The 27,816-nt window shown below is 41.7% G+C and overlaps 1 protein-coding gene across 6 annotated transcripts in view; it reads left to right on the top strand.

The window, feature by feature from the left end:
• The window catches only part of nckap5 (NCK associated protein 5), a 486,547-nt gene that overhangs the window by 111,011 nt on the left and 347,720 nt on the right, over window positions 1–27,816 (top strand). For 5 of the 6 annotated variants that reach the window (XM_033024638.1, XM_033024643.1, XM_033024642.1 and 2 more), the window contains exon 3: window positions 7,769–7,902. In XM_033024638.1, coding sequence (XP_032880529.1) covers window positions 7,769–7,902 — 134 coding nt within the window. Of the gene's footprint in view, window positions 1–7,768; window positions 7,903–27,816 lie in introns of those variants that run through there. The other variant, XM_033024644.1, reaches the window with a different exon arrangement.

Here is a 27,816-nt window from a genome sequence, read left to right as displayed (position 1 = left end):
TCAAATTGAGGGCAGTCACTAGAATTTAAAGAGAGATTCATTGTTTTAATTTCAAAGTTCAATGTAATATTTGTGGTACAGAGCAAGAGGAGTGTTGTGGATATGAAGAAGGAAAACAAAAGCTTGCAATGAATGAGGAAGGGAATGACCGATGGACGGAAATGTATAATAGCAAAGGAGGAGGAAAGAAAGGATTAGAACTTGAGGTTGTGAAAACTGCCAATATGTGAAGAATAGGTTAGAAAGGGAAAGAAGAGAAAGAAAAAAGGAAGTGAGGTCAGGGGGCATCTCTGGAGAGAAGGAATGGGTGATGTTTCGGGTCGAGACCCTTCTTCAGACTCAAAGTCACGGGAAAGGGAAATGAGAGATATAGACAATAATGTAGAGATATAGAGATCATCTCTAGAGATACTGCCTGTCCCACTGAGTTACTCCTTTTTTTTGTGTCTATCTTCAGTTTAAACCAGCATGTGCAGTTCCATCCTAAACATAAGATGAGGAGGTATGCTAATGCGAAGCGTTGGCTTAGAAGTCAACAAATGTTCTGAATAAGATATGCAGGCGAACAGGACCAGTAAAAAGCAGGTTTGAGTTTCAATCCTGCCGGAAGGAGAATGACCAGTTATAAATAGGATTTGTGCACGGGAGGAGGGCTAAATACAGCAGGCCTCAGACTTCTGCAAAGTTGTGATCAGATTGACCTGGATATGCAAGTCTTCTCTGGAGCTATAATGGAGGAACAAAGTCTCTTTGCTGCAGCGTTTGTAGGTGCAGTGAAAATGGGCCAAAACAGGTTCAGAATCTAAATACAATCAAAAACCATTGAGATTCATGAGTCTCTGAGAGGAATATTCATGGTGCAGAATTAAACGTTGCAAATTCTCGCTGGAACTGGAGAAGAAAATTACTTGTTTAAAACTGTAAAGTGAAGGGCAAAGAACACATTTAAAAGTATTACGCTGGAAACAGGCAGGTGTGTGCTTATGAAGTTGGAAAGTGAGTAAAAAGTTAATTTTTAACCAATGTTCTCACCTGATTATTTGCCTTAAAGGGTCAAAAGCCATTGATTGGCAGAATAGTTTTGGGACTTGTGCTGCTCCACAGTCACTAGCATCTAGTGCATAGAACTACAGAGGTGTCAAAAATATTTCCAGGATTATCCTAGTGTAACAGGCAATCAGATGACTAGAAGAATTATATTGGAAATGTGATGGGAGAGTTGGACAGAAAGGAGGGAGGCAGATGTGAATATTATGGACACGAGAAGAAATTCTGCAGGGACATTTAAATACTTCGTCAAATATTTTTTTTCTCTGTTGAGAACTTTTCTTTCCACACCAATATTCTGTTTTTCTGTAGCGATAGCAATCTTCTCATATTAAACAATATTGCAATAATATTAAAGCAAATTACAGCAGCATATTTATCTCCAAGGGAAAATAATAGAAGATAAATTAACTGGGGAAACATTTGATGATGTGAACATTAAACTATTTAATGCTTTTAAACTATTATTGAATTATTCCAACTTTTAATTATAATGTTATTGCAATACAAATATATTTTCAATTCCTATTGCTTAAATTTCTATTAATTTCATGCTGTGCAGTGCCATTTTCTTTGTGTCAATGATATGATTCACCTAGAGTTGACACACTTATGATAATCGATTCCTTATGAACTTTGAAAAAATTATCCATGAACTTGAACTAAAAAATAATAAGGAACAAAATGATTATTGTTTGGCAATATAGTGATTCCCATATAATATCACGGCTTTCTTTGACTGCAAAGAATATTTTTAAGGAAAAAAATGTATTGTCCTCGTAATTAAGCCAGTATATACAATATGGGCATGTGATACCATAGCAGGTATCTGATTGCCTGTTACACTAGGATAATCCTGGAAATATTTTTGACACCTCTGTAGGGCGTGAGTAATTATGCAGAGTAGGCAGTCAGTCTGCTTTAAAAAAATCTTAAGCCGCGCTTGCGCAGATTGATCTCTCCGTAAGCAGTCAGTCGACTTTTATAAAGTCTTCAATAGCCAAATCTCTTAATAAAGTACCGTATTTTCCGGCAATGAAGACACATCCCCATTTTGAGTTGCTAAATTTTGAAAGAAGGCTGGTGGAACATAGAATTTCTCACGCTCAAAAAATAAAAATAAAGAAAGCTATTTGCCCAAGGCTTCCAAATCTCCTTCATTCTGAATAACTGAATGGGTGTGGGGTGGAGGGTGATGGCAGGTGGAGAGATGGTGGGAAAAACGGAAGCACACTGGGACAAGTTGAATCAGTTGTGATCTTATTGAATGACAATACTAGTTCAAGGGACCAATTGGGGGGAGAGTTCCTTTCACAGCGTGTGAGGAGTCTGGCCAGGGGTAAAGTTGTGAGGAGGGCAGGAGCATTGAGAAGGAGGGGGTCGGGGATCATGTTAGTAATTCACTCACTCACCGCTGCCGCGGCACTCCGGGCATGGAGCCACCGCATGGGGGCCGGGACGGGAAGTAGCTCGGGTGGCTGCGAGCGGCGTTGGGACTTCAGCGCCTTCTGACGGTTCACCTCTGGCAGTGATCTCCGTCTGAACATCTCTCACCTGCCGCTCGCCGGCTTTACTCATGTCAGCCGCTTCCCGCAAATCCTTAAATTCCGACAGTCGAGTAACCTCAATTGGACCCTTGATCGCGCTGTCGGAATTTAAGGATTTGTGGGAAGCGGCTGACATGAGTGAGGCCGGCGAGCAGCAGGAGAAAGGTTTTCAGACGGAGAGCACTGCCAGAGGTGAGTGGGGGCTGGTAGAAGGAGCCGAGGTGGCGGCCGGTTCCGCTGTCTTCGTGCCTTTATTTGAGTAAAAAATAATGTCTTCATTGCCGGGAAATACGGTATTTAAAAACATATAGCACCATGAAATTTACTTACCATATTATTTGTACACGAACTCCATTCTTCTCTCTTTGTTTACTAAAATACTCTTAAGATAATGGCAATCCATATTTGAAAAACCCGCCACGAAACTTGCGCTGCGCATGCGCAATATTGCAAAGGCAGAATTTCAGCTGCCTTCAGCTCCCCTTGTCATTGATGGCTTGAAGCAGCATCAACGGCACATGGGCTGCACAGAACTTTGTGTGTTACATGTACTGCGGATGAAAGGCACGGGGAATTATGCCCACCTAAGAGATCGCTCTTAGATAGGCATAATTCTCCCGTGCCTTTACTATTTATATTTAATAATTACCATTTTATAATTTTAGTCAAGGTAGGCAGTGCCTACATTGTCTACCCTGACGGTACGTGCCTGTACCATAGCTCCCAATTGTTAGGCACTGCTTTGTATATTTTTTTTATTTGAGATTTTATTTGAAAACTAACATTTAGGAGATTTTATTGTAAAAAGTAAATGTTCAAGAATAGCAGAAAGGAAAGTGTAATGAATTCAAAATTCTGTGACGAGGATCTGTTCAAAAAAAGAATTAATGTCCTGTCTGGCTTTAAGTCCAACAGGTCCATGCTTTATTTATCTGCAGATTTTTAAGTTTCAGGCAGTTGCAATGCTCCAATATTGGATGAAATGAATTTTTAAGTTAGACCTGGAGCATTTCCATTTATTTGAAAGGTGAACAACCTGCTCCAAGACAGATAGGAACTTTTCAGATAATTTATCTATGCTTGTATCAATTGAGTTAAATTAAATATACTTAAGTGTTACATGTATTGTTTTGCAATGTTCTAATGTTTTGCACTTTTGCCTTTAAAAGTAAAATCTTTATCACATTAAGAACACAGTTATATTTTAATATTTGATTTTTTTTGATATACGAATGTCAGGCATTCACAATCATTCAAAGTATTTTGGAGGTTTTGACAACTGGTAAGCCTGGGGCCAGGGCTTAACCGGCAATTTAAGTAATTCTGGAAGCAGAGACTGCCATTTAGATTATATTTATACAATATTTTAAAATAAACTTCTTTGTATTTATCAAGGAATCAAATGTAAACTGGGTTGCCTGGTAATATTCATTTTTTCGTTAAAGTGAAACATTATCCAATTTGGGTGTGTGAGCCCTCTAGGATTAAGACTTCTTCGCACTTGTCATTGTTACCCACCCACTTGATATGTAATAGGAATTCCTCCTCCTAAACCCGTGACATATAACACATGATTGGGTTTGTGCGACTGGTGAACACAGCTAGGGGCAAGATGAGGGCAGGTGGGATGCTGCACATGGAGATGTGCCAGAATGTAACATCACCTGTATATAATGCATGATTCATTCATTGGTATCTAAATGTGGCAAGGAGGAATTCATAATCCAGTGCTAAATCAGAATTTGCATTTGTAAACCTCTTCAGCCGAGATTGTTGGGGGTCCATTGAAAGGTAAATTGAATGTTGTTGCTCTTTGGCATCACATTTCAAACTGTTCATCCTTTTTTCTTTTCCTAACTATTATTTCTTTAAAAAAGTAAAGTGAGCCAGTAGTTCAAAATCCTGTCCTCGCTTACTTGGAGAATTGGTGAGATGTTGGTTGTTGGCCTGGATTCTATCTCTGAGGCCAATGAGTTTTGAGGCATTTGTTTGAACGTGAGCAGATAGGATGTGTCTATACCCTTCAGAATTCATTATGCTACTACCATCAGTAGTTGTATCATCAATGAAGATGTGAGCCAGTACCTTGAGCAGCCATACATGCCCAGGCCATAACACCCCCACCACTGTGTTTCACGGATTAGGTGGTATGCTTTGGATCTTGGGCAGTTCCTTCTCTCCTCCATACTTTGCTCTTCCCATCAATCTGATATGAGGTAATCTTCGTCTCATCTGTCCACAAGACCTTTTTCCAGAACTGTGGTTGCTCTTTTAAGTACTTCTTGGCAAACTGTGACCTGGCCATCCTATTTTTGCAGCTAACCAGTGGTTTGCATCTTGCAGTGTAGCCTCTGTATTTCAGTTCATGAAGTCTTCTGCGGACAGTGGTCATTGACAAATCCACACCTGGCACCTGAAGAGTGTTTCTGATCTGTCTGACAGGTGTTTGGGGTTTTTTCTTTATTATAGAGATAATTCTTCTGTCATCAGCTGTAGAGGTCTTCCTTGGCCTGCCAGTCCCTTTGCGATTAGTAAGCTCACCAATGCTCTCTTTCATCTTAATGATGTTCCAAACAGTTGATTTTGGTAAGCCTGGTTTAGCTCATGTCTCTAACAGTTTTATTATTGTTTCTCAGTCTCATGACATTTGACTTTCATTGGCACAACTTTGGTCCTCATGTTGATAAACAGCAATAACAGTTTCCCAAGGCGATGGAAAGACTGGAGGAAAGACTAGATGCTGAGAGCTCTCTTATACCTGCATTAAGGTGGCAATTAAACACACCTGAGCAATTACAAATGCCTGTGAACCCATGTGTCCCAAACATTATGGTGCCCTGAAATGGGGGGACCATGTATAAACACAGCTGTAAATTCTACATTGTGAAACCAAAATGTATAAAAATGGCCTTTAATAAAATCTGACAATGCGCACTTTGACCACAACTGATTTTTTTTCTATTACAAATCTCAAATTGTGGAGTACGGAGGCAAATAAATAAATGATGGGTCTTTGTCCCAAACATTATGGAGGGCACTCCACATGGATAGGAAAGGTTTAATGGGATATGGGCCAACAAGGGTAGGTGGAATTAGTGTAGATGAGGCATTTTTTTCAGCATGGGCACATCTTCCCATCCCTGCCCCTTTGCGCCCTCCGCAAAGACAGTTCAGTCTGAATAATTTCAAATAAATTTCAGTCTGAGTAATTTCGTAATCTCAACCCGAAATGCCACCCATTCCTCCTCTCCAGAGATGCTGCCTATCCTGCTGAGTTACTCCAGCTTTTTGTCTCCCTCTTTGGTTTAAACCAGCATCTGCATTTCCTTCCTATGCATGTTCCCAGAGTGTTGATGAGGAGGGAATTGCAGAATTTTGACTCTGCAGCAACTCAGGGATAGCATGCAACTTCACAGAGAGTTAGTAGATGGTTGTGTATCCATGTGCCGCTGACCTTGTCCTTCTTGGTGGGAAAAGGTCGCAGGATTGAGAGATGCTGTGGAGATTAGGCATGTGGGTACTTTTTGTGTGTTCTACACATTGCAGGCAGTGTGGGCCAGTGGTGAAGAGTTTAAAGGTGGGCTATTTGATAGGATACCAATCAAGCAGGCTGCTTTGTCCTGGTTGATGTAGAATGTCTTGAGCTTTCTTGGAGCTGTACACTTTCAGAAAAGTGAATAATGTTCCTGACATGTCTAGTAATGGCGGAGATGCTAAAATGCATCCTGTGCCCAAGTTACTGCAGCATGCTTAGCCTTTGATCTGCATTGTAGACACAATATTTATGTGGTCAGTACAGTGATCTGATCATCAGTGAACACAAGAATGTTCATTGTCATTTTTTTGCTGCTTATAAAACCATTTGAATGCCAGCAGACAATTGAAGATCCTTTGTTCTCAGAGTTGGATGTTGCTTGGCACCTGTGTTTTTTGCACGTTATTTACTATTTATCAGGTCCTTGCCTGAATATTGCTAAGGTTTAGCAGGAACAGATGTAGAGAGCTTCATCTTTTGAAGAGATCCAAATGGAATTGAACATTTTAAAATCTCCAATGAACAATGGAAGGAATGTCATTGGTGAAGAAGCTGAAGATTTTTTAACTATGGATATTGCCTGGAGGACATCCTTCAGTGATGTGGGCCTGAGATAATTCACCTTCAAAATGCAATCACTTTACTTTATGTGGGTATGACTTCTGTTTCACAGAGCCCCCTGACGCCATACTTGGTCAAATGCTGCCTTGATATTAGGGGCAGTCCTGCTCATCTCACCTCTGAGATTCATCTCTTTAGATAGCATTTAACTGAATGCTGTGATAAGGTCAATTCCTACTATACATGAGCACAGTCGAGTCATACACATACACAGTGCAAAGAGGAAAATGCGAGAGTGTAGACTATAGTGTTACACCATTGCAGCATTGGTTATGGAGAAAAAGTTCAACATCTGCAATGATTAGAATGGAAGATGAACACTACACCCTAGATTATGGGAGGACAGTTTAGTCATCTTATAATGGCAGGAAATAAACCATTTGTGAAACTGGTGGTATGTGCTGTCAAGCTTTTGTTTCCTCTACACTCCTGGAGAGAGCACAAGAGTGAATGACTGGGGCTGAAAATGGTCCATGATTATGTTCGCTGCTTTTCCAAGGCAGCGTGAAGTGTAGGTGGAGTTGATGGTGGGGGGAAGCTGGTCTGTGATGGTGTGGGCTGCATCCACAACTTTCTGCAGTTTCTTGTGGTGCTGAGAGGAGCAGTTGCCAATCCAAGCTGTGATACACATCGAGAGGATGCTTTTTAGTTTAGTTTAGTTTAGTTTATTGTCATGTATACCGAGGTATAGTGAAAAGCTTTTTGTTGCGTGTTGTTACTTGTGCAAAGCTTGCTTTCTTCTTCATGTATATAATGTTTGCTATTTATAAAGTCACTGAAGAACATGATCTCAGTTATTATGTAACTTTCCCGTTGGTAACTTTTATGAGTCTGCTTAACACATGACTAAATTAAAGATTTATTAATAAGAGCTACTTTATGATTTGTAATCACAGGATCACAAAAAATATAATGATAATATTCATAGATGATGATCCTTCTGTTTTTAAAATTCTTATCTTTCATGCACAAAATATTTTTTGACACATTCTTATGTAAAACCCATTTTGTTTTCCAGTGTGAGAAGCTGATGCATGAATTGGAGGAAGAGAGATGTTTAAGGCTTCAGACTGAAAAGCGACTTTGTGAAGTTACACTGGAATCTCAAATCAGTACATCTCAGATGCAGACTCTGCAGAAGCAGTTTGCCAGGTAAGAATGATCAAAAACATTTGTCAGTATCTCGTGGTGATTAATGCACCTACTGCACTATATGAAATACATTTTGAATTCTCTTTTTTTGTTGTTGAAATACTTAATGTCTGTGAAGAAATGAAGATCAAATCTGAACTAATTCCCTTTTAAACCCAACATCTCCCACTATATTGATTGAACCATTTTATTTTTGATGATTTTTGTTAGTCTCCTGAAAGGGCAGAGTTATTTCTGGTGTTGACTTGTTTGTGGACACAAGATGCCGGGATCTGTAGCAAAAATCAAACTGCTGGAGGAACTTGTGTGAGAAAGAACTGCAAATGCTGGATAAAGTTTGAAGAAGGGTCTTGACCCAAAACGTCACCCATTCCTTCTCTCCATAGGTGCTGCCTCACCCGCTGAGTTTCCTCAGCATTTTGTGTCTACCTGCTGGAGGAACTTAGCAGGTTGAGGAACATCTGTGAGGGGAAAGGACTTGCCGACATTTTGGGTCGAGATCCTGCATCAGGACTCAATGAACCGTGACTTGTTTGTCCATCTCATTGAATAGGAAATTATCTTGCATAAGAAATGGGAGCTGGAATAGACCGCAGCATGCCTCAAATCTGTAACGCAATTCAATAAGATCATAGCTGATAGGAATGTTGGCCTCATCCCCATCCTCCTCCTTTGATTTCCATGTCAGCCCTGAATATCAGAAACTAAGGACTCCGCTTCCACCTCAGCATTGTGGGTTCCAAAGTGATTTTTGAGGCCAATGTAGAACCCGCAGAATGCAGCATAGATGGGGCTGGTAGTGCTTGATGTGGCAGGTGGATGGACACTGCGGGAGGAGCTGCATCCCTTTTGCAATTTTTACTGGACTTCTTCATGCTTTTGATGAAGATACTCATGGTTCCGAATGTCATACTCGATGTGCAATTTGATTAGTCACAGTCTTGGAATTGCCACAAATCAGAGAGGACATTACGTTTTTCAAAACGGCTTTGAAAGGCCGGTCTCTAGTTTGCTGTGCTTGGTTTGTCGTCCATGACTTTGGTTGTGGATGTTCAGTGTAAGATTCATTCTTGCACAACGAGCACACAAGTTGATGATAACTTGGAGCTTGGCATCTATGCACCTCTGAGCGCAAAGTCTGTCGACTGCAGTCTGATGACAGAGCTGGGGTAACTTTAATTCCAGAGTTCCACTATATCTTGTAGCTTCACTCCACCAGGAAGCTTGTTGGAGGTGAGCTGTAAAAATAGATTGGAAAAAAGGTTGGCGTGATGATACAGTATTGCTCGCCCTGCCAAAGATGATTTACAGTAGCTGTTATTGTGTTTAAGCACTGAACAGCTATAGATCTCTGATCTAGAAAATTCCAAATATTAATAATATTCAGACATTTCTACTAATTTCAGTCCTAGGTAGGTAACTCTAGCTTGAGATCATCTCCCTCCTAATTTTAGATTCCCCCATGAAAGGAAACATTCTCTCAGCTGCTATCCTGTTACATTCCCTCAGAACCTATATTTCAGTGAGACCATCTCTCATTGTCTTAATGGGTTAAGAAACAAACTACTCAATCTTTCCACATAAGGCAACCCCTTCTACTTAGCAAAATAACCGGAAAAAATAGCAGATGCTAGAAATCTAAAATAAAAACAAAATAGTGAAAATAGTAGACCAGACAGCATTACTGGGGAGAGTAGCAAAGGTAATGCTTCATGAGTATACTTTTAATTAAATAAGGAGACCACATTTGTACAAATTTCACCAGATGTGGTCTCACCAATTCCCAACACAATTATACCAACTTTGTACTCCTTCCTTCTCCCATCCTCTCCTTCTCCTCTCCAATTCAATTTACCTTTTTCAATACTTGTTTCACTTGCATGCTTGCTTTCTGCATTTTCATAAATATGACACCACTATATTTGCTCTGTGCGTCCAAACATATTTTGTGTGCCTTTGTGTAACTATCTAAAGTTATGGTATATACCTGTCTCTAGTGATAGCAGAGGTCATGCCTTGGTGTTGCTGAATTAATTTCATGTTGACTTTATAATTGATATATTCGTAAAATTGCAATTATTTTCCCTGGTTTAGATTCTATTAAGGGAATGCAGTGAGCAGAGATAGGGTAGACAGTCACAACCTTTTCCCCTGGATGGAGAAATGAAATACTTAAAGGGCATAGCTTTAAGATAAGAGGGAACAAGTTATTTTACACAGAGGATGGCGAGTTCTTGGAATGCACAGGGGTGGTAGTTGAGTCAGATATGATGGTGGCATTTAAGAGACTTTCGGGTAGGCATGGAATGGAGGGAATAAAGGGAATAGAGGAATATGAATTAAGTGCAGGCATTCATAGTTGGTCTTGGCATCATGTTTGGCACAGAAATTGTGCTGTACTGTTCTATATTCTCTATCTGGATGCTAATTCATTTTGGGTTCATATTTGCACCTGAAATTTGTTTGAATGTAATACTTGATTCATTTATTTACGTGGAATTTCTCATTCATGGTAATATAACTAGAATGTAAGGTGCCTTTGTGTCTGGAGTGTTCAATTTGAAGGAAATTTAAGTCTTGTCACATTTGGCAAATAAACTGGGAAGTTGGCATGAGTTTATGATCCTTTACCTCGACCAGGACCAGTAAATCTGATCAGCAAAATGAAGGGACAATCTTATTTCATATGTAATCAACCATCTATTGCCTTATCCCAATCGAATAGTAGTACTCCATTAAACTGTTCTGTCTTCTGCTGGAAAGCAGCCTCTGGCTTTTTTAGAATTCATATCCATCATGGGACTGTAGGAGGCTGACCGATGGGATGCATGTGATCCTCATTGAATTATGCTGTCAATTTTCAGTGCACATTGCTTTTGTTTTAGGTTACATTATTTCATTCATTGCATTATTCAGTGTGCAGCATGCAGAAATGTATCAAGATTTAGTGCATACCTGTGGGGAGTTATGGCCAGTTCTCATGGTGCGACCTGAAGCAAGATGTCACCCGAGTGAAGTGGTCGTGGTCCAGCACGAGTTCCGCACGATATAAGGGGGGGTAGATAAAGAGTTCCCACGGTACTCGGCAATTCTGTCATTTGTGCGAGTGACTTGTCCGTCTCCCGATCTTTCCCGTTAATCGTGAATGAACATCGTGGACTGTAGTGTAGTTAATCACGTGGCACAAATGATGTCACTTTTTTTCACACACTATATAAATATCCTCCGTTCGTAGAATTGGCTCATTTGCAGACATGCCTATACAAAGTTGGTTCGAGTACAGGCTGGTTGTTATTTTCATTGACGCGCTGTATGCATTAGCGCAACATGTGCATCGAAAACGCTTGCGTGAAGGCAGAAGGGTGAGATTAATTAAAAAGATAATTAAGAGGAAGTCTCACTGGGTTAAGCCCATGTTTCAACGGAGACCTCAATTAGGACAATATGAGCAACTGCTTAATGTGCTGTGCGAAGAGGATAAAAGTGCATTCAAAAACTTTGTCAGAATTTCACCCGAGCTCTTTAATGAGTTAAAGAATAATTTGGGACCTCTGCTGAAGAAGACTGACACTGTAATGAGAAAGGCACTGGAACCAGGGTTGCGCATAGCAATCACCCTCCGCTACTTGGCCTCAGGCGATTCTTATAAAAGTCTATCTTACAACTTTCTTGTCGCCACCAACAGCATCTGTGGTATTGTCAGAGAAACCTGTGAGGCGATCATCCAATTTTATTCAGCTGAAGTGATGGAATGCCCCAGTACACCAGATGCGTGGAAGAGAGTTGCACTGGGGTTTGAAAACAGGTGGAACTTTGCTCACACATGTGGGGCTTTGGATGGCAAGCATGTGGCAATCCGTAAACCACCCGGAGGTGGCTCAAATTATTTCAAATACAAGAAATTCCATCAATTGTACTCATGGCGGTGGTTGATTATAACTACAACTTCCTGTATGTGGATGTGCGCACACCTGGAAGTGTTGGTGATGGCTGTATTTGGAAAGAAACCTGGCTTGGAAATAAAATGGAAGGTGGAACAGCAGGCATGCCTGATCCAGAACCTCAGTCAGGAGAAGACAGCCCGGACATCCCATATGCGATGGTTGCTGATGAAGCCTTTGCACTACGGCCCTGGATTATGAAACCATATCCACAGAGGAATCTAACTAGGGAACGGAGGATCTTCAATTACAGGCTGTCAAGGGCCAGGAGGGTAGTAGAAAATTATTTTGGCATCTTGGCAAACAGATTTAGATGCTTGCTCAAGACAATGGAGCAGAGGCCCAAGAATGTGGAGAGTATAGTATATGCAGCATGTGTTCTGCACAACCTGATCCGAATGAGAGGTGCAGCTGCTGGATCAGCAACATCCATCCAGGACGGTGACATAGTGGACAGTGACACAGAGGAATGTAACACTAGGTGCTTGGAGAATTGGTGCGAACAAGTTGGAAAATGGTCTCACTGCAGCGTTTGAAAGGTAACTCGGGCACATCCTGTGTGAAAGAGCAAAGAGACCATCTCTGCGCTTACTACAATTCACAATTGGGGAGTGTGCCGTGGCAGGACAGCTATATTGATGGGTAGCCGACCACGGGAACACTACTGCATGTTATAAGCTGACTTCCTAGTGTTGTCCTCTGAAAAGTGCTTCCTATAAGATGTTCGTCCGCAAAACCGTGCCGTTTAGAACATTGCATTGTCCCTTTAAATGCCTGAGTTAACGCTTGTAGCAGGAGGTTGATGGATATAATGTGTTTTAAATAATCTGGCGTGCCTCATTTGTTGTATTTCGTGTTTGCGAGGCCCTTTTACAGACAAATGTATTGTGTGATTGCATCGCCTCTCAATATGTGACAGAATTCGTCTTCTTATATTTTCAAATAGGAATAAAGACTTTGTATCACATTTACCGTGCTGATTGTCTTATTTTATTTTCTACCAAGAGGTGAAGAACACGTTTAAAAAGCTGAACATTTCAGTGTCCTGCAAACTCAAAAATGTTAATGAGTCAAAATGTGAGAATATCACCTCCATTAAGGTATTTTGTGTTTCAGCATGAGAGGGATTATAACATTAGAGACATTCATCTTGTAGTGATGTATTAATGGCGATTTGCAGACATCAAGCTGATAGTAAAAGATAAGTTTATTTTAAACAAGCAATGGCAATGACAATCAAAATGCTGAGGTAAAAGCTTTATTACACTTCAGGATATAATAAAATGTGTAGCCACCAACAACAAAAAAAGATGCACAAGAGTAAAGGACACATAAATTAACATACAGACATTTACAAAGGACTACAGATGTAACACCAAATGGTGAGTGGCCAACAAATAAAATAAACGAAAACTCAAACTGTTATTTGAAACACCACAAAAAATATTCTCAGCTTCCGAGGGTTAACTGGGGTAGTTGACGTCAGCGCAACCTGCTGCACTTTCTTGAAAAGGACTTTTTGCACGGACCTCTCCGTAAACAACAGGCAAAGGTGTATTTCGAGCAGGCTGCAGCTCTGCAAACATCAGAGGTGATGTTGAGTGTCTCTAGAAGGAAATTAAGAGGTACATGTGAAAAATTTCTCACGGACCTTACAATTGTGGGACCTTTCATTAAAGTACCCTTTGAAGATCAGAGTTCTTCGCTTGAATCTCATTAACACAACTCATGAATAAGTTGTTGTCCATATGCGGATGTAATACCTGGTCATAGAAGTGAGGCGGGCGAGGCTGAGGAACCAGTGGACGCTGCGCCTCAGGTGCACGTGCTTCCATTAACTGCACAGACAACACCACACATTTAAACTATGTTGCTTTATGATGTGAGCAGAGACGCTGAATGAAGGGAATAATTTTAAGAATAGATCTATACCTTGTTATTTCTATAAGTCATCGCACCATTTATCATATTCCATGAAAAATCCCATTCACCATCACTTATTTCATCTACCATCATTGAGCGACAGAAGTCGAATGCCCTGTGCGTGAAGCCCATTGGTGTCACACGTCCTTCCTGCAACAATCTTTCGCAGTCTCGAATAGTTTTATGGAGCTGAAAATTCAGAGCGCAAATATAAAAATCAGCAAAATGGTGGGTGCATTGTCCAATAAGCATCAAGTTTATATACTCACACTAGTAATGCTGTCTACATCTGTCCCTTCTTAAGCATCTCTGGGTGTGGTGAGGTCGATGCTAGCACTGTGCCTACTGCGGTGCTGTTGGCTGGTGGATGGGCTCGGTGTGGAAGTCCCTTCCAGAGGATCATCCAACGCCTGTTCAATTATGTGTTTTTCCTGTAGGAATTACATGAAGTCATTTACACATGGTGTCCAGAGCCTCAAGACCTCAAAAATGTGTTGTAATAAAATTACCTTGGGTGCGCTAGTCCTGGTCACTGAACGCACAATATGCCCTGATAGGAAACGCCACCTCTCCTCTATAATAATAATAATAATGATGGATGGGATTTATATAGCGCCTTTCTAATACTCAAGGCGCTTTACATCGCATTATTCATTCACTCCTCAGTCACACTCGGTGGTGGTAAGCTACTTCTGTAGCCACAGCTGCCCTGGGGCAGACTGACGGAAGCGTGGCTGCCAATCTGCGCCTACGGCCCCTCCGACCACCACCAATCACTCACACACATTCACACACATTCACACACAGGCAAAGGTGGGTGAAGTGTCTTGCCCAAGGACACAACGACAGTATGCACTCCAAGCGGGATTCGAACTGGCTACCTTCCGGTTGCCAGCCGGACACTTAGCCCATTGCGCCACCTATTCCTCTCTGTCTGTCTGTTTCCAGCTGACCCTGATCTGGTCCCAAGTGCGGTGATTTTCCCGTACATGGTCCTCTGGTTAGCGAACCATTGCAAAAGTTGGTCATCTGCATTAAAGTAGAGTGCTGGAATTAAATGGAACTTCAAGCATTGGATCTATTCCGTTAAATTAAAGTTTTGGTCAGTAAAGAGAGGCCTGTTTAAGAGCATGCCCTCCGCATTTAATGTGCTATTTATTGTTCTTCTTGGATAACAGAGCACAAGTTGGTAAATACAGATGGCCTTTTTGAAGACAAGAATTAGAGTGAAAATTGCCTGCCCTCATGCATAATTTATTTATGGCTCTTAGAGACATGATTCCTACTTCAAACGAAGAGGGTGTAAAAGCTGTCCGCCACTACTTTTACATTGCAGCTGCAGGGAACAGACAGACTTATAAGATAAATTAAAGGTGACTGCAAAAACAGCACTTTTACATCTGTAGCATTGTATGTTTTTAAATCATGGATAACATTAAATTGTTCTCCTGTACATAAACTAATATATTGTTATAGTTACTCACATGAGCACCGGGGATACTCAGCAGCATTCGTCTCCAGCAGGTTGCGCTTTCTCTCCCTATTTCTATAATCCTCTCTGGATTTGTCATAGAGAATCTCATTGCATTGGTACCACTCCACCAGTTCCCCCTCTTGTTCCCTGTTGAAGTTATATGGCCTTACCTTCTGCCATCTAACCTTTATGTTATCGTCTGCTGAGGATATTGTGGAGGCAACAGCTACTGGGGAGGCAATCTCAAATCCACCTTGATCACCCTCTCCCTGCTCCAAGGAGCCCACAGGCAGTGGTATCTCTGGCATCTCCTCTTGCCTCTCCACCTGTCTCTCTTGCTGAGTTTCCTCCTCATTTACCTGCATGGCTAAAAACTTTCTGACTTTCTTTGACCCCTTTCTTTGCGCTTTTCTGAGAGGCATCTCTGCAAGTCTTTTTACTGTGAAAAAGATTATCAAACAATGACAATTAGGTGGGACGTCCTCGATGGACACATGGTCCATTGGCGATATTGAGGCCACCTTTTTTACTCACCTTATGTCCCTTCTGTCAAGCTTCCGGGTTTACCGTTCGCAGGAGTTCCCACGGTACCCGCAAGTGTCATTACGGATATCACACGAATATCGCACTGGCATCTGCGTTCATACAATGTTGCAATGCTGCTCAAGTCACTCTTGGAGAAATTCAAAAATGTTTGAATTTTCTCCCGACCTTACCAAGTCACACGACTACCTGCCGTTAGCGCCACGGAGGTCCTCGGTGGTCCACGAATGCCGTACTGCTATCGCAGAAGGTTCCCACGATTTTAAATCTTGTTAAGTCTTGCTTCAGGTCGCACAGTGAGAAAGCCCTTTAAAGGTAATGCTTCTACCAGCTTGAGTTGACTTTTAGCTTGTTGACAAGTCACTGAGTAATGTATGCTGCCTTTATCCCCACATTTCTTGCTGATAGTGAGAAGTTCCGTATGTGGTGCAGAGAAAAATGAGGAATTAATATTTGCCAAAGGGAAAATAGAATTGTTGAAGTTTACAACCTATATATTGAATGTAGCAGTTTAATCAAATTGGTCTCTCTAGCGTTTGTGCTGGTGTATTTAGCACACCAGCACTCATGTATGTAGATCCTAACTGTGGTTTAGATTGCCAGGGCAGCACTTTTGTTTTCCTTTGACACTTTTAAAAACTTTTTTCTGACTTTTAACAGATAGCTTACAAAAATACGAAATATTTTCATCAGTACCCCTAATTAATGATTTCAAAATCCATTATAAAGAATTAAGATCATTTTTTTAAATTGTATGCACTTTTGAACTAAAACAGGATTCATCAGGTATTCATATATTGGTAACATGTTTTCACGTTTATCTGTGGGCTCGGCCTTAAAAACTATTTGATGTAGTCATAGCATTTCTGATTTTAATTTCCCATTTAACCAAAAAGTGTGAAATTCTCAACATTGCCATACTTACTGAACAAAGGACATGCCACAATTTTCTAATGGGGGGAAGGGGGAGTAAGAGTGGAGTTGTGGGATATCGAGGAGACCCTAGTGAGAGCCTCATCTATAATGGAAGAGGGGAACCCCCGTTTCCTAAAGAATGAGGACATTCATAGAAAATAGGTGCAGGAGGAGGCCATTTGGCCCTTCGAGCCAGCACCGCCAATCATTGTGATCATGGCTGATCGTCCCCAATCAATAACCCGTGTCTGCCTTCTCCCCATATCTCTTGATTCCACTAGCCCCTTGAGCTCTATCTAACTCTCTCTTAAATCCATCCAGTGATTTGGCCTCCACAATGGCAGGGAATTCCACAAATTCACAACTCTCTGGATGAAAAAGTTTTTTCTCACCTCAGTCTTAAATGGCCTCCCCTTTATCTAAGACTGTGGCCCCTGGTTTTGGACTCGCCCAACATTGGGAACATTTTTAATGCATCTAGCATGTTCAGTCCTTTTATAATTGTATATGTCTCTATAAGATGCCCCCTCATCCTTCTAAACTCCAGTGAATACAAGCCGAATCTTTTCAATCTTTCCTCATATGTCAGTCCCGCCATCCCAGGGATCAATCTCGGTGAACAAAGAATGGGGGGGTTCCCCTCTTCCATTATAGATGAGGCTCTCACTAGGGTCTCCTCGATATCCCGCAGCTCAGCTCTTACTCCCCCTTCCCCCCATTCGTCACAAGGACAGGGTCCCCCTTGTCCTCACCTTCCACTTCATTAGTCATCGTAAACAACATATAATCCTCCAACATTTTCGCCACCTCCAACGGGATCCCACTACTGGCCACATCTTCCCATCTCCACCTCTTTCTACTTTCCGCAGAGACCGTTCCCTCCGAAACTCCTTGGTCAACTCGAACCTTCCCACCCAAACACCCCCTCTCCTGGTACTTTCCTCTACAACGGCAGGAGATGCAACACCTGTCCCTTTATCTCCCCTCTCGACTCCATCCAAGGACCCAAACAGTCTTTCCAGGTGAGGCAGAGGTTCACTTGCACTTCCTCCAACCTAATCTTCTTAATCCGCTGTTTAGGTGTCAACTTCGCTATATTGGCAAAACCGAAAGCAGGCACGACGATTGTTTCGCTGAACACCTCTGCTCAGACCGTCTTAACCTACCTGGTCTCCCGGTGGCTCGGCACTTTAACTCCCCCTCCCAGTCTGACCTTTCTGTCCTGGGCCTCCTCCATTGTCAGAGTGAGGCTCAGCGCAAATTGGAAGAACAGCACCGCATATTTTGCTTGGGTAGTTTACACTCCAGTGGTATGAACATTGACTTCTCTAACTTCAGATAGCCCTTGCTTTCTCTCACCATCCCCTCCCCCTTCCCAGTTCTCCCACTCATCTTACTGTCTCCGCCTCTATTCTATCTTTGTCCCGCCCCCTCCCCTGACATCAGTCTGAAAAAGGGTCTCGACCCGAAACGTCGCCCATTCCTTCTCTGCAGATATGCTGCCTCACCTGCTGAGTTACTCCAGCATTTTGTTTCTACCTTTGATTTAAACCAGCATCTTCAGTTCTTTCTTACACATTTTGTCCTCTCCATGTATTTGTCTAACTGTTTCTTAAACTTTGGAATAGTCCCAGTCCCAACTACGTCCTCTGGCATCTTGTTCCATACACCTACTACCCTCTGTGTGAATAAGTTACCTCTCAGATTCCTATTGAATCTTTTTCCCTTCACCTTAAATCTTTATCCTCTGGTCCTGGATTCACCTATTCCGGGCAAGAGACTGTGCATCAATCTGCTCCATTCCTCTCATGATTTTATACATCTCTATAAGATCACCCCTCATCCTCCGGCGCTCCAAGGAATAGAGTCCCAGCCAACTCAACCTTTCCCTATAGCCCAGACACGCTAGTCCTGGCAACATCCTCGTAAATCTTCTCTGTACCCTTTCCAAATCTTTCCTTTAACATGGTGAGCAGAACTGAACAGAATACCATAAAAGTGGCCGAACCAACATCTTATACAACTGCAACATGACCTCCCAACTTCTATACTCAATACTTGGAGCAACACCAGCAAATATCAGGTATCCTTGATGTCCAACATTGATCAGGGTTGAACTTAAGTTTGATTTATTACCTTTATTTGAAATCAAAATGGATAGAATATTGTTTGGTCAATGCCTCAAAGTCTGCCTCTCTCGTTCTTCTCATTACATGACTTTTACATTTCAGGAACTATGCATTTAAAATTAGTACAAATTCATTTGATTTAGTCAATGAATTTCAAAGATATGATAGACATATATATGATCTGTCCTCCAACACAATTTCTTAAATTTCCATTCAGAGTGCACAAAAATGTTTTTGGTTCATTAATCAACAAGGTATTACATCAAAGGATTGTATTTTAATATCAAATTATTTTCACTTTCTCATTCATGGGGAATTGGCATTTTAAATATCATAGTAAATATTTTGTCCATGGTAAATATATAACAAAGTAAACTGAATATACATCAGTGCACTCTTCAAAAATGCTGAATGCTTCCCGTTGATTCCTATAAGGACAACTGATTAGGCAATTCAATCCTTTGTACAACTGGACAGCTTGCATTGTGTGCATGCCATCCATTTGTACCCAGAAATTGGCATAAAGACATAATCTGTATCCCATCAATTTGACAGATTCTTTGCTCTTTACAGGCCTACCAGGAATTGTCTATACAACTCGCTCAACTGCAGCTCAGTTATTGGTGTCTAATGTGCCTCTGCTTACCTCCACCCTCCCCCTCCAAACACACACGCACTCACACACACATGCACTCACACACGCAGTCACACACTCACTCACTTAGTGTCATTGTCATGATGAAAAACAACCTTATTAAAGAGCAACATTGAAATATGGATATGCATTGTCACAATTCCCCATTTATACATTGCCATGATATATAGCAATCTGGCCAAATATCTGAGGAAGGTGCTGGATTTTGACTGGATTCATCTTTCATGAAAAAGGGGCTATGATCCTGAACAGAAATGCCTATACAATATTTTTTTGCCCAAGCTTGGGTATGTGGGCTGCAGGAATTCCTGTCATAGTTACATTCATTATAGTTAACATCAGCACTCATGTGTCTAATAGCAAGAATTGTTTGCATTCATAGAATTTTTCCGCACTATAGAAACAATTACTGTTCTGCAAAACATTTTTTAAGAGGATTCTAAGTCATTCTAAAACATCTGAAATATTTTTTCTCCAAATTAATTAATTAATCTGAAAAGTAACTGTAGGAACCTGATAATTCAGAAATATTCGTCCAATTATGATTGTCAATCACCAAATATCTTTATTTGATTGTGCTTTTTTCCACAAAATGCAAATACTTTAATACGAGGTTTTTGACAATTCTGAGTGGTCTTAATGCTAAATAAGGTTATTAATCATTTTATAATATAAAAAGTGACATATTGGTAGACTCTGGAAGATTCTTGTCATCTGAACACATCAGACAGAGATTAAAATATGATTTGTCAAACACCATGAACAAAGAACTTGAGAACTGATGTCACAATGTATCTATCTCTGCAGGAAAGCAGTGGACCTCAGTTTGCATAATCAGGCTGGCATATAGTATCTTTCGACTTCACTTCCTTACTACCGTACCCAAGCGCAGCCTTGACCTCTTTATTTTTTTGTAGAGAAAAAAAATCAATGTTTGCCCAAGGCCAGCTCTACTGTCTCTGCAGCACTGATCATGTGGAATACATTACTATTTGCTGTCAATGGTCTGCCTTCTCTGTTTCTTAATTGGCATTTACATTATAACCATGGACTCAACTTGCATTTCTGTGTGTGTGTGTGTGTGTGTGTGTGTGTGTGTGTGTGTGTGTGTGTGTGTGTGTGTGTGTGTGTGTGTGTGTGTGTGTGTGTGTTAAAATTAATTTAAAGAATCCTTAACAATTTTAGGCAAAACCATGTGATTAACTCATAGATCATTTAGGTATATGCATCGTTAGGACAGGTTTAGAGGGATATGGGCAAATGCAGGCAGGTGGGACTAGTCTAGATGGGACATGTTGGCCGGTGTAGGCTAGTTAGGCCAAAGGGCCTGGTTCCACGCTGTAGGATTCTATGACTACGAACTAGAGTAGAAAATCCTATAAGTTCACTCCAGATTAGTCAAAATCTCGGAGAAGATTTTAAATATTTTTATGGGACTTTTCATCAGAATGGAGCTTCGATCATTGAAGAGTCTACAATAGTGGATGCAAGAAACCTTTACTAAAACTTACTGAGGCTTTTTGTCAGGAGAGAGTGGACAAAAGGATCTCTATAAGAATTAAAATATAGCATGAAAGTGAAAATGTGTGACAGATATCTGACTGCCCATCAAATGTATCCACAACTGTTTTGATGAGGTTGCCAGGCAGAACTTCCTTCATCATATCAATATCCCCTTTTCATATTTCCCAGTTACAGTGGTGCCAGAAATCTTAATTATCAAATGTATTTTGCCTCTCATACCTAGTCTACTTATACTTACTCAGCTTGCTAATGATGGGTGTTTACCAGGCACGTGCTGTGAGTAATTAATTACTCAGGGTAGGCAGTCAGTCGGCTTTTAAAAAATCTTAAACCGCGCATGCACAGATTGTTCTCTCTGTAAGCTGTCAGTCGACTTCTATAAGGACTTCCAAAGCCAAATCTCTTAATAAAGTAGGGTATTTGTCGGCAATGAAAACGCACCCCCATTTTGAGTTGCTAAATTTTGAAAGAAGGCTGGTGGGACATAGAATAAGTCATGCTAAAAAAAATAAAAATAAAGAAAGCAATTTGCCCAAGGCTTCCAAATCTCCTTCATTCTGAATAACTGAATGGGTGGGGGGTTGAGGGTGATGGCAGGTGGAGAGATGGTGGGAAAAACGGGAGCCCACCGGGTCAAGTTGAATCAGTTATGATCTTATTGAATGACAATACTAGTTCAAGGGACCAATTGGGGGGAGAGTTCCTTTCACAGCGTGTGGGGAGACTGGCCAGGGGTAAAGTTGCGGGGAGGGCAGGAACATTGAGAGGGAGGGGGTGAGGGATCATGCCAGTATCTCACTCACTCACCACTGCCGCGGCGCTCCGGGCGTGGAGCCACCGGATTGTGGCCAGGGTGGGAAGCGGCTCGGGTGGCTGCAAGCAGCCTCGGATTCGGACAGCAGAACTGGATGCCACATCAGCGCCTTCTGCTGGCCCGCTCTCCTCTGGCAGTGCTCTCCGTCTGAACATCTCTCACCTGCTCTCACCGGCTGCTCACCGGCTTCGCTCTTGTCAGCCGCTTCCTGCAAATCCTTAAATTTCGACACCTCAATCGGTCCCATGATCGCGCTGTCGGAATTTAAGGATTTGCTGGAAGTGGCTGACATGAGTGAGGCCGGAGAGAGGTTTCAGATGGAGAACACTACCAGAGGTGAGCGGGGGCCGGCAGAAGGAGCCGAGGTGGTGGCCGGTTCCGCTGTCCGGTCCATGCGGCCGCTCACAGCCACCCGAGCTACTTCTCCCCCCGGTCACAATGCGGTGGCTCTGCACCCAGAGCGTCGCAGCAAGTGAATTGCTGGCATGATCCCCGGCCCCCTCTTTCTCAACGCTCCTGCCCTGCCCGCAACTTTACCCCAGGCCAGACTCCCCACACGCTCTGAAAGGAACTCTCCCCTCCCCAGCGGTGCTGTGCTTTTACAGCCACTTCCCATCAGCTGCCAGCAATGAGGGATAGACTTGGCTATCCCTCAGTACAACAACATCGTTCTTGATGTTGCTGTACTGAGGGATAGCCAAGTCTATCTTTCTTGGCTAACAACCTTCCAACTTCGGCTTCCAAGACACATGTAAATTTTCGTGCCTTATATTTGGGTAAAAAAATAGCGTCTTCATTGCCGGGAAGTACGGTATTTAAAAACATATAGCGCCAAGAAATTTACTTACCACATCATTTCTACACAAACTCCGTTCTTCTCTCTTTGTTTCTTAAGATACTCTTAAGATAATGGCAATCAATGTTTGAAAAACCCGCCAAGAAACTTGCGCTAATGCAAAGGCAGAATTTCAGCTGCCTTGAGCTCCCTTTATCGTGAATGCTTGCAGCAGTGTCGACGGCACGTCAGCTGCACAGACCTTTGCGTGTTACATGTACTGCGCATGAAAGGCACGGAGAATTATGCCTACCTAAGAAATCGATTACTTAGGTTGGCATTATTCTCCCATGCCTTTACTATTTATATTTAATAATTACCATTTTATTATTTTAGTCAGGGTAGGCAGTGCCTACCTTGCCTACCCTGATGGCATGTGCCTGGTGTTTACAGCCATTGAGAATGTTAGTAACCTATTTACAGTACATCCATCTACTATTTTCTATCCATATGAGATAAATGTTCCTAAAACTTATATTGGGTCTTGTTGTCAGTGCAGGAGGCCACAGACAGCTAAATTGGAGTAGAGGTAGGGTGGATAATGAATGTGGCAGGCAAAAGGAAGTCAGAGTTGCCCTTGTGGACTGAAAACATGTGATTCACGAAGTGTGAACAAATGCAAGATGCTATTTTGTACGATTAAACTGTTGCCTCATCTGGAAAGAACATTTGGCTCCTTGGACATTTGGAAGTGACGAGGTGTAAGGATGGATCGTGCATCTCCTGTTGTTTTATGTTTTACGGGAATTGTTTTATGAGAAGTTGATGGAGTTATTGATGGAGACGCAGGAGTGGACCAGGGAAACACAAAGGGAATGGTTCCTTTGGAATGCAGAAAGAGGAGGACAGGGGAAGTTGTGTCTGGTAAAGTTGGCGAAAATTGAAAGTATTTTCAATCATTGAAATAGGTTGGAGTTTGCTGCTTATTTATTACCTAAGGTTTAGATTAAATATGATCTCTTACAAAGTTTCTCTCTCTGCTCCTTATTATTAAAGCAGAGGACATGTTCTTCCCCTCACCTCCAGCCTCAATGTTATATGGAAAGCTCATTGAAAATATCATAGAAATAGATGATTGAAGTAAATATTTTAGTCATTTGAATAGCATTTTTGCAAAATAAAAAGTTGAAACTGGAAAAGGAGTAATGATAGAAGATTTTAATTTTGAATGACCTAACACACATGAATAGTCTGTCTAGATAGACATTGTAACATATAAATGTTGATCAACGTGCTAACTATCAAAACCGTTAAGTGTTAACACTGAAAACTTTTCATTATGAAATAAAATTATTCAGCTTAACATGTTTTAGGTTTATTTTACTTTCTTTTGACTTTTTCTTTCTGCAATTTACGGCTGTTCAATTTAATTCATGAATGACCATTGGAGAAAGTAGACATCGGTGCTGTCATGGGCCTGTCCCACTTACGCGACTTTTTCGGCGACTGCCGTCACCCGTCATAGGTCGTTGCAGGACGCCGAAAATGTTCAACATGTTGAAAATCCAGCGACGACCCGAAACACCCTACGACTATTTGGGCGACTGAAGAGACTACTTACGACCATAAAAGCGCCACCCCGGCGACATGTCGCGGGGTGAAGCCTGTATGATTGTGAATAGTCGCCCAAAGAGTCGTACCTTGTTCTGGTTGCCGCTGGATTTTCAACATGTTAAAACTTTTCGGCGACCTACAACGACCTATGACAGGTGCCGGCAGTCGCCGAAAAAGTCACGTAAGTGGGACAGGCCCACAACTGTTTTCACTTTCTGATATATATGTTCATGCAAATGACATTCCATCTGATAAATTGACTAATACTTTTAATTTTGTCAGATCCAATGTTGCAACAACAAGAAATAACTCCAAGAGCATAGGATTTTGTACGAGTGAATAGATAGTTTAAAACGTGCAGCTATATATAAAAAAGTTTTCTATTGGAATGGATTGTAAGCTTTTATATTTATAAATTTTTAGGATCAAGACATTTCTGGTAAAGTCAAATTACTTAAGCGGTTGGGATAATTTGGCATCATATTTTTGCACAGACATTGTAGGCTAAAGGGTATGTTCATGTGCTGTACTGTTCTATGTTCTATTCCCTGTCCTTAAATGGTCGCTCTCTTCCATTCTTCAGTGTGGCATCAATAAGTGAATTAATACAAGAACAATACGACACAGTGGCGCAATGGTAGAGTTGCTGTCTTACAGCATCAGGGAGCCAAGTTCGATCCGGACTATGGGCGCTCTCTTTACTGAGCTTGCACATTCTCCCTGTGACTGCGTGAGTTATCTTCGGGTACTCCGGTTTCCACCCATATTCCAAAGACGTGCAGATTTGTAGGTTAATTAGCTTCTGTAAATTGTCCTTATGTGTAGGATAGAATTGTCTGTGAGCCGAAGTGACTGTTTCCATGCTGTATCTCTAAACTAAACTAATCCAGTGGACCATTTTCATAGGACCTGGGAGGAACATGATTATACCATTATCAATAATAAAGAAAACTAGACATGTTGTCAAGAATCAGATTACTCAAAAATATTATTTATTATAATGGACGTTGACAGTGTTAATGTAGTCATATACAAACGAAACAGGCCCTTCAGCCCAACTTATCCATGTTGATCAAGATGCCCCATCTAGGCTAGTCTTGCACCATTGGATTTCAGCCATTAATTGGTCACCACTTGAACAACCAGCCTTTAATAATAGCACTGAACTCGATGCCATATAAGTTTTCATATCTCGTCCAACCATTTTCCTTGTGCCCATTTTTCCCCCTTGTCCACAATCCTACAATAACCAAAGGCCACACCTTCCCTTCACTATTCCACTATAAATTATCGTAAGCCTCTGACTGAAGATTTTCTCCAAATGGAGGAATAGATCGCCATTCCTTATCCTAGCCACTTCACCGAATGGTGAACGAGGTCTGATTGACCTGGACGATGACACGTTGGCCTGGCTCGCCTCAACTGAGCTGCAGGTCTAAAAGACATACGACAGAAGAAGACCACTTTGCCACTAGAGATGCCAAACCAGAGATGGTTGAAAAATTCAAGTTCTTAGGAGTAAATATCACCAACAACTTGTCATGAACCAGCCATATTGAAACAATGGACAAGAATGCACCAATGCCTCTACTTACTCAAAAGGCTGTCAGATGTGCCGTAGAAAGCATTGTATCAGGGTGCATCACAGCATGGTTTGGGAACCTCCATCCAAGACCTCAATAAATTGCAGAAAGTTGTGGATGTAGCCCAGATCATCACGCAAACCAACCTCCCTTCCATTGACTCCATCTACACCATGCTGCCTCAGCAAGGCCAACAGTGTACTCATTAATCAAGGACCAGTCTCACCATGGTCACTGCCTCTTTTCCCCTCTCCCATCAGACAAGAGGTGCAGAAGTGTGAAAATGCATAGCTCTAGATTCAGGGACAGTTTCTTCCCAACTTTATCAGGCAACTGAACCACCCATTCACCAACAAGAGGGCGGTCCTGACCTATCATTTACTTTGTCGGAAACCCTTGCACTATTTTTAATGGGACTTCACTGCACTAAACGTTATTCCCTTATTCTATATCTGTACATTGTGGACACTTGTATGTAATCATGTATCGTGTTTTCGCCGACTGGATAGCACACAACAAAAAGCTTTTCACTCTACCTCGGTACATGAGACCGAGGTCATAAACTAAACAATTAGCTGTCCACAATATCTGACCCAGTTCCATCCTGGTTTTGATCCTCATTACAAACAGTCCTCCCATCTATTGTTCAGGCATTCACTCGGTCCAGGTACTTAATTAGCTCACTGATTATACCTTGGACTACAATTTGAATCTCTGGATCCCTGGTCTCAACATCAGGCAGCGGGTATTTGATGTTCTTTCAATGATATCCAAGACCTTGGACCTCAACCACTGTGCCATTTCCAAGAGGAATCCTGGATTTGCGATAAAAGTTGTTAGTCCCTGCTGCAACAACTATCCAACACACTAGACAAGTGTTTTTTAACAAACCAATTTTTTTTGCATGACCTTGCATTATAACTAAAATATTTTGGCTGAGTTCCACTTCCCTATTTTCTATAAGTCTAATATTTCATTCTTGGAGTGTAGGGAAACCTCATTATGGAGAATTTTCCCTGGGGTTCTTGAAAGAGTGTTCATTAATCAACCTTCTGTCTAAGGCTTGTACAGGAAGTGTGTTTGTTTTGTGCCAATTCATATCCAATTGACCATTGACCCACAGGTCAAGTTTGCTCTTAAACTCTCATATCCTCATACTTTCTGTACACATGAAAGAAGCCATTTAGCCCATCAATCTATGCCTGCTCATAGAGTAATCCCATCATATTGTTTATATTGTCTCTCATAGACCTGATCTCAATCTGTTTCCCCTTCAACCCACTTATATTAGGGGTGATTTACAGTAATCATAGGGCATGCCTATTGGATGTTGGAGAAGTCGGAGAATCACAATTTTAGTTGAGTTTAGAAATACAGGGCGTAAACAGGCCCTTCGAGCCGACCAGCAATCCCCACACATTAACACTAACCTACGCACTCGGGACAACTTACAATTTTACCAATAACAATGAACCTACAAACCTGTACGACTTAGGAGTGTGGGAGGAAATTGGAGCACCCGGAGAAAGCCCACACAGGTCACGGGGAGAACGTACAAACTCCGTACAGACAGCACCCTTAGGGTTGAATCCGGGTCTCGGATGATGTAAGGCAGCAACTCTAACTTTGCACCACCAAACAAGGCAGATATTACTTGCATTATTTGGGTAAATAGAGATACTTTGAAACTGTATCTGTCAGTGCTTGACAGGGCCAGCCTTAGGAGGTGTGGGGCCCAATTGGGAATTTTTTTTGTAGAAATATAAATAAATAATTATAAATGAGTCACGTGTCATGAGTAACATGACAATTTGGGGGAGAGTTCCTTTCACAGCGTGTGGGTAATCTAGCCAGGGATAAAGTAGCGGGAGCGTTGAGAAGGAGAGGGTCGGGTTCATGCCAGTAACACTCACTCACCGCTGCCGCTGCGCTCCAGGCGCGGAGCCACCGCATTGTGGCCGGGTAGGGAAGCAGCTCGTGTGGCTACGAGCGGCTTCCATCACCGGACAGCGGAACCGACTGCC

The sequence above is a fragment of the Amblyraja radiata genome, chromosome 7 (assembly GCF_010909765.2).
Source record: "Amblyraja radiata isolate CabotCenter1 chromosome 7, sAmbRad1.1.pri, whole genome shotgun sequence".
Taxonomy (NCBI): domain Eukaryota; kingdom Metazoa; phylum Chordata; class Chondrichthyes; order Rajiformes; family Rajidae; genus Amblyraja; species Amblyraja radiata.
Note: the sequence above shows the minus strand (reverse complement) of the source record. Positions and strands in the feature narration are given on the sequence as shown.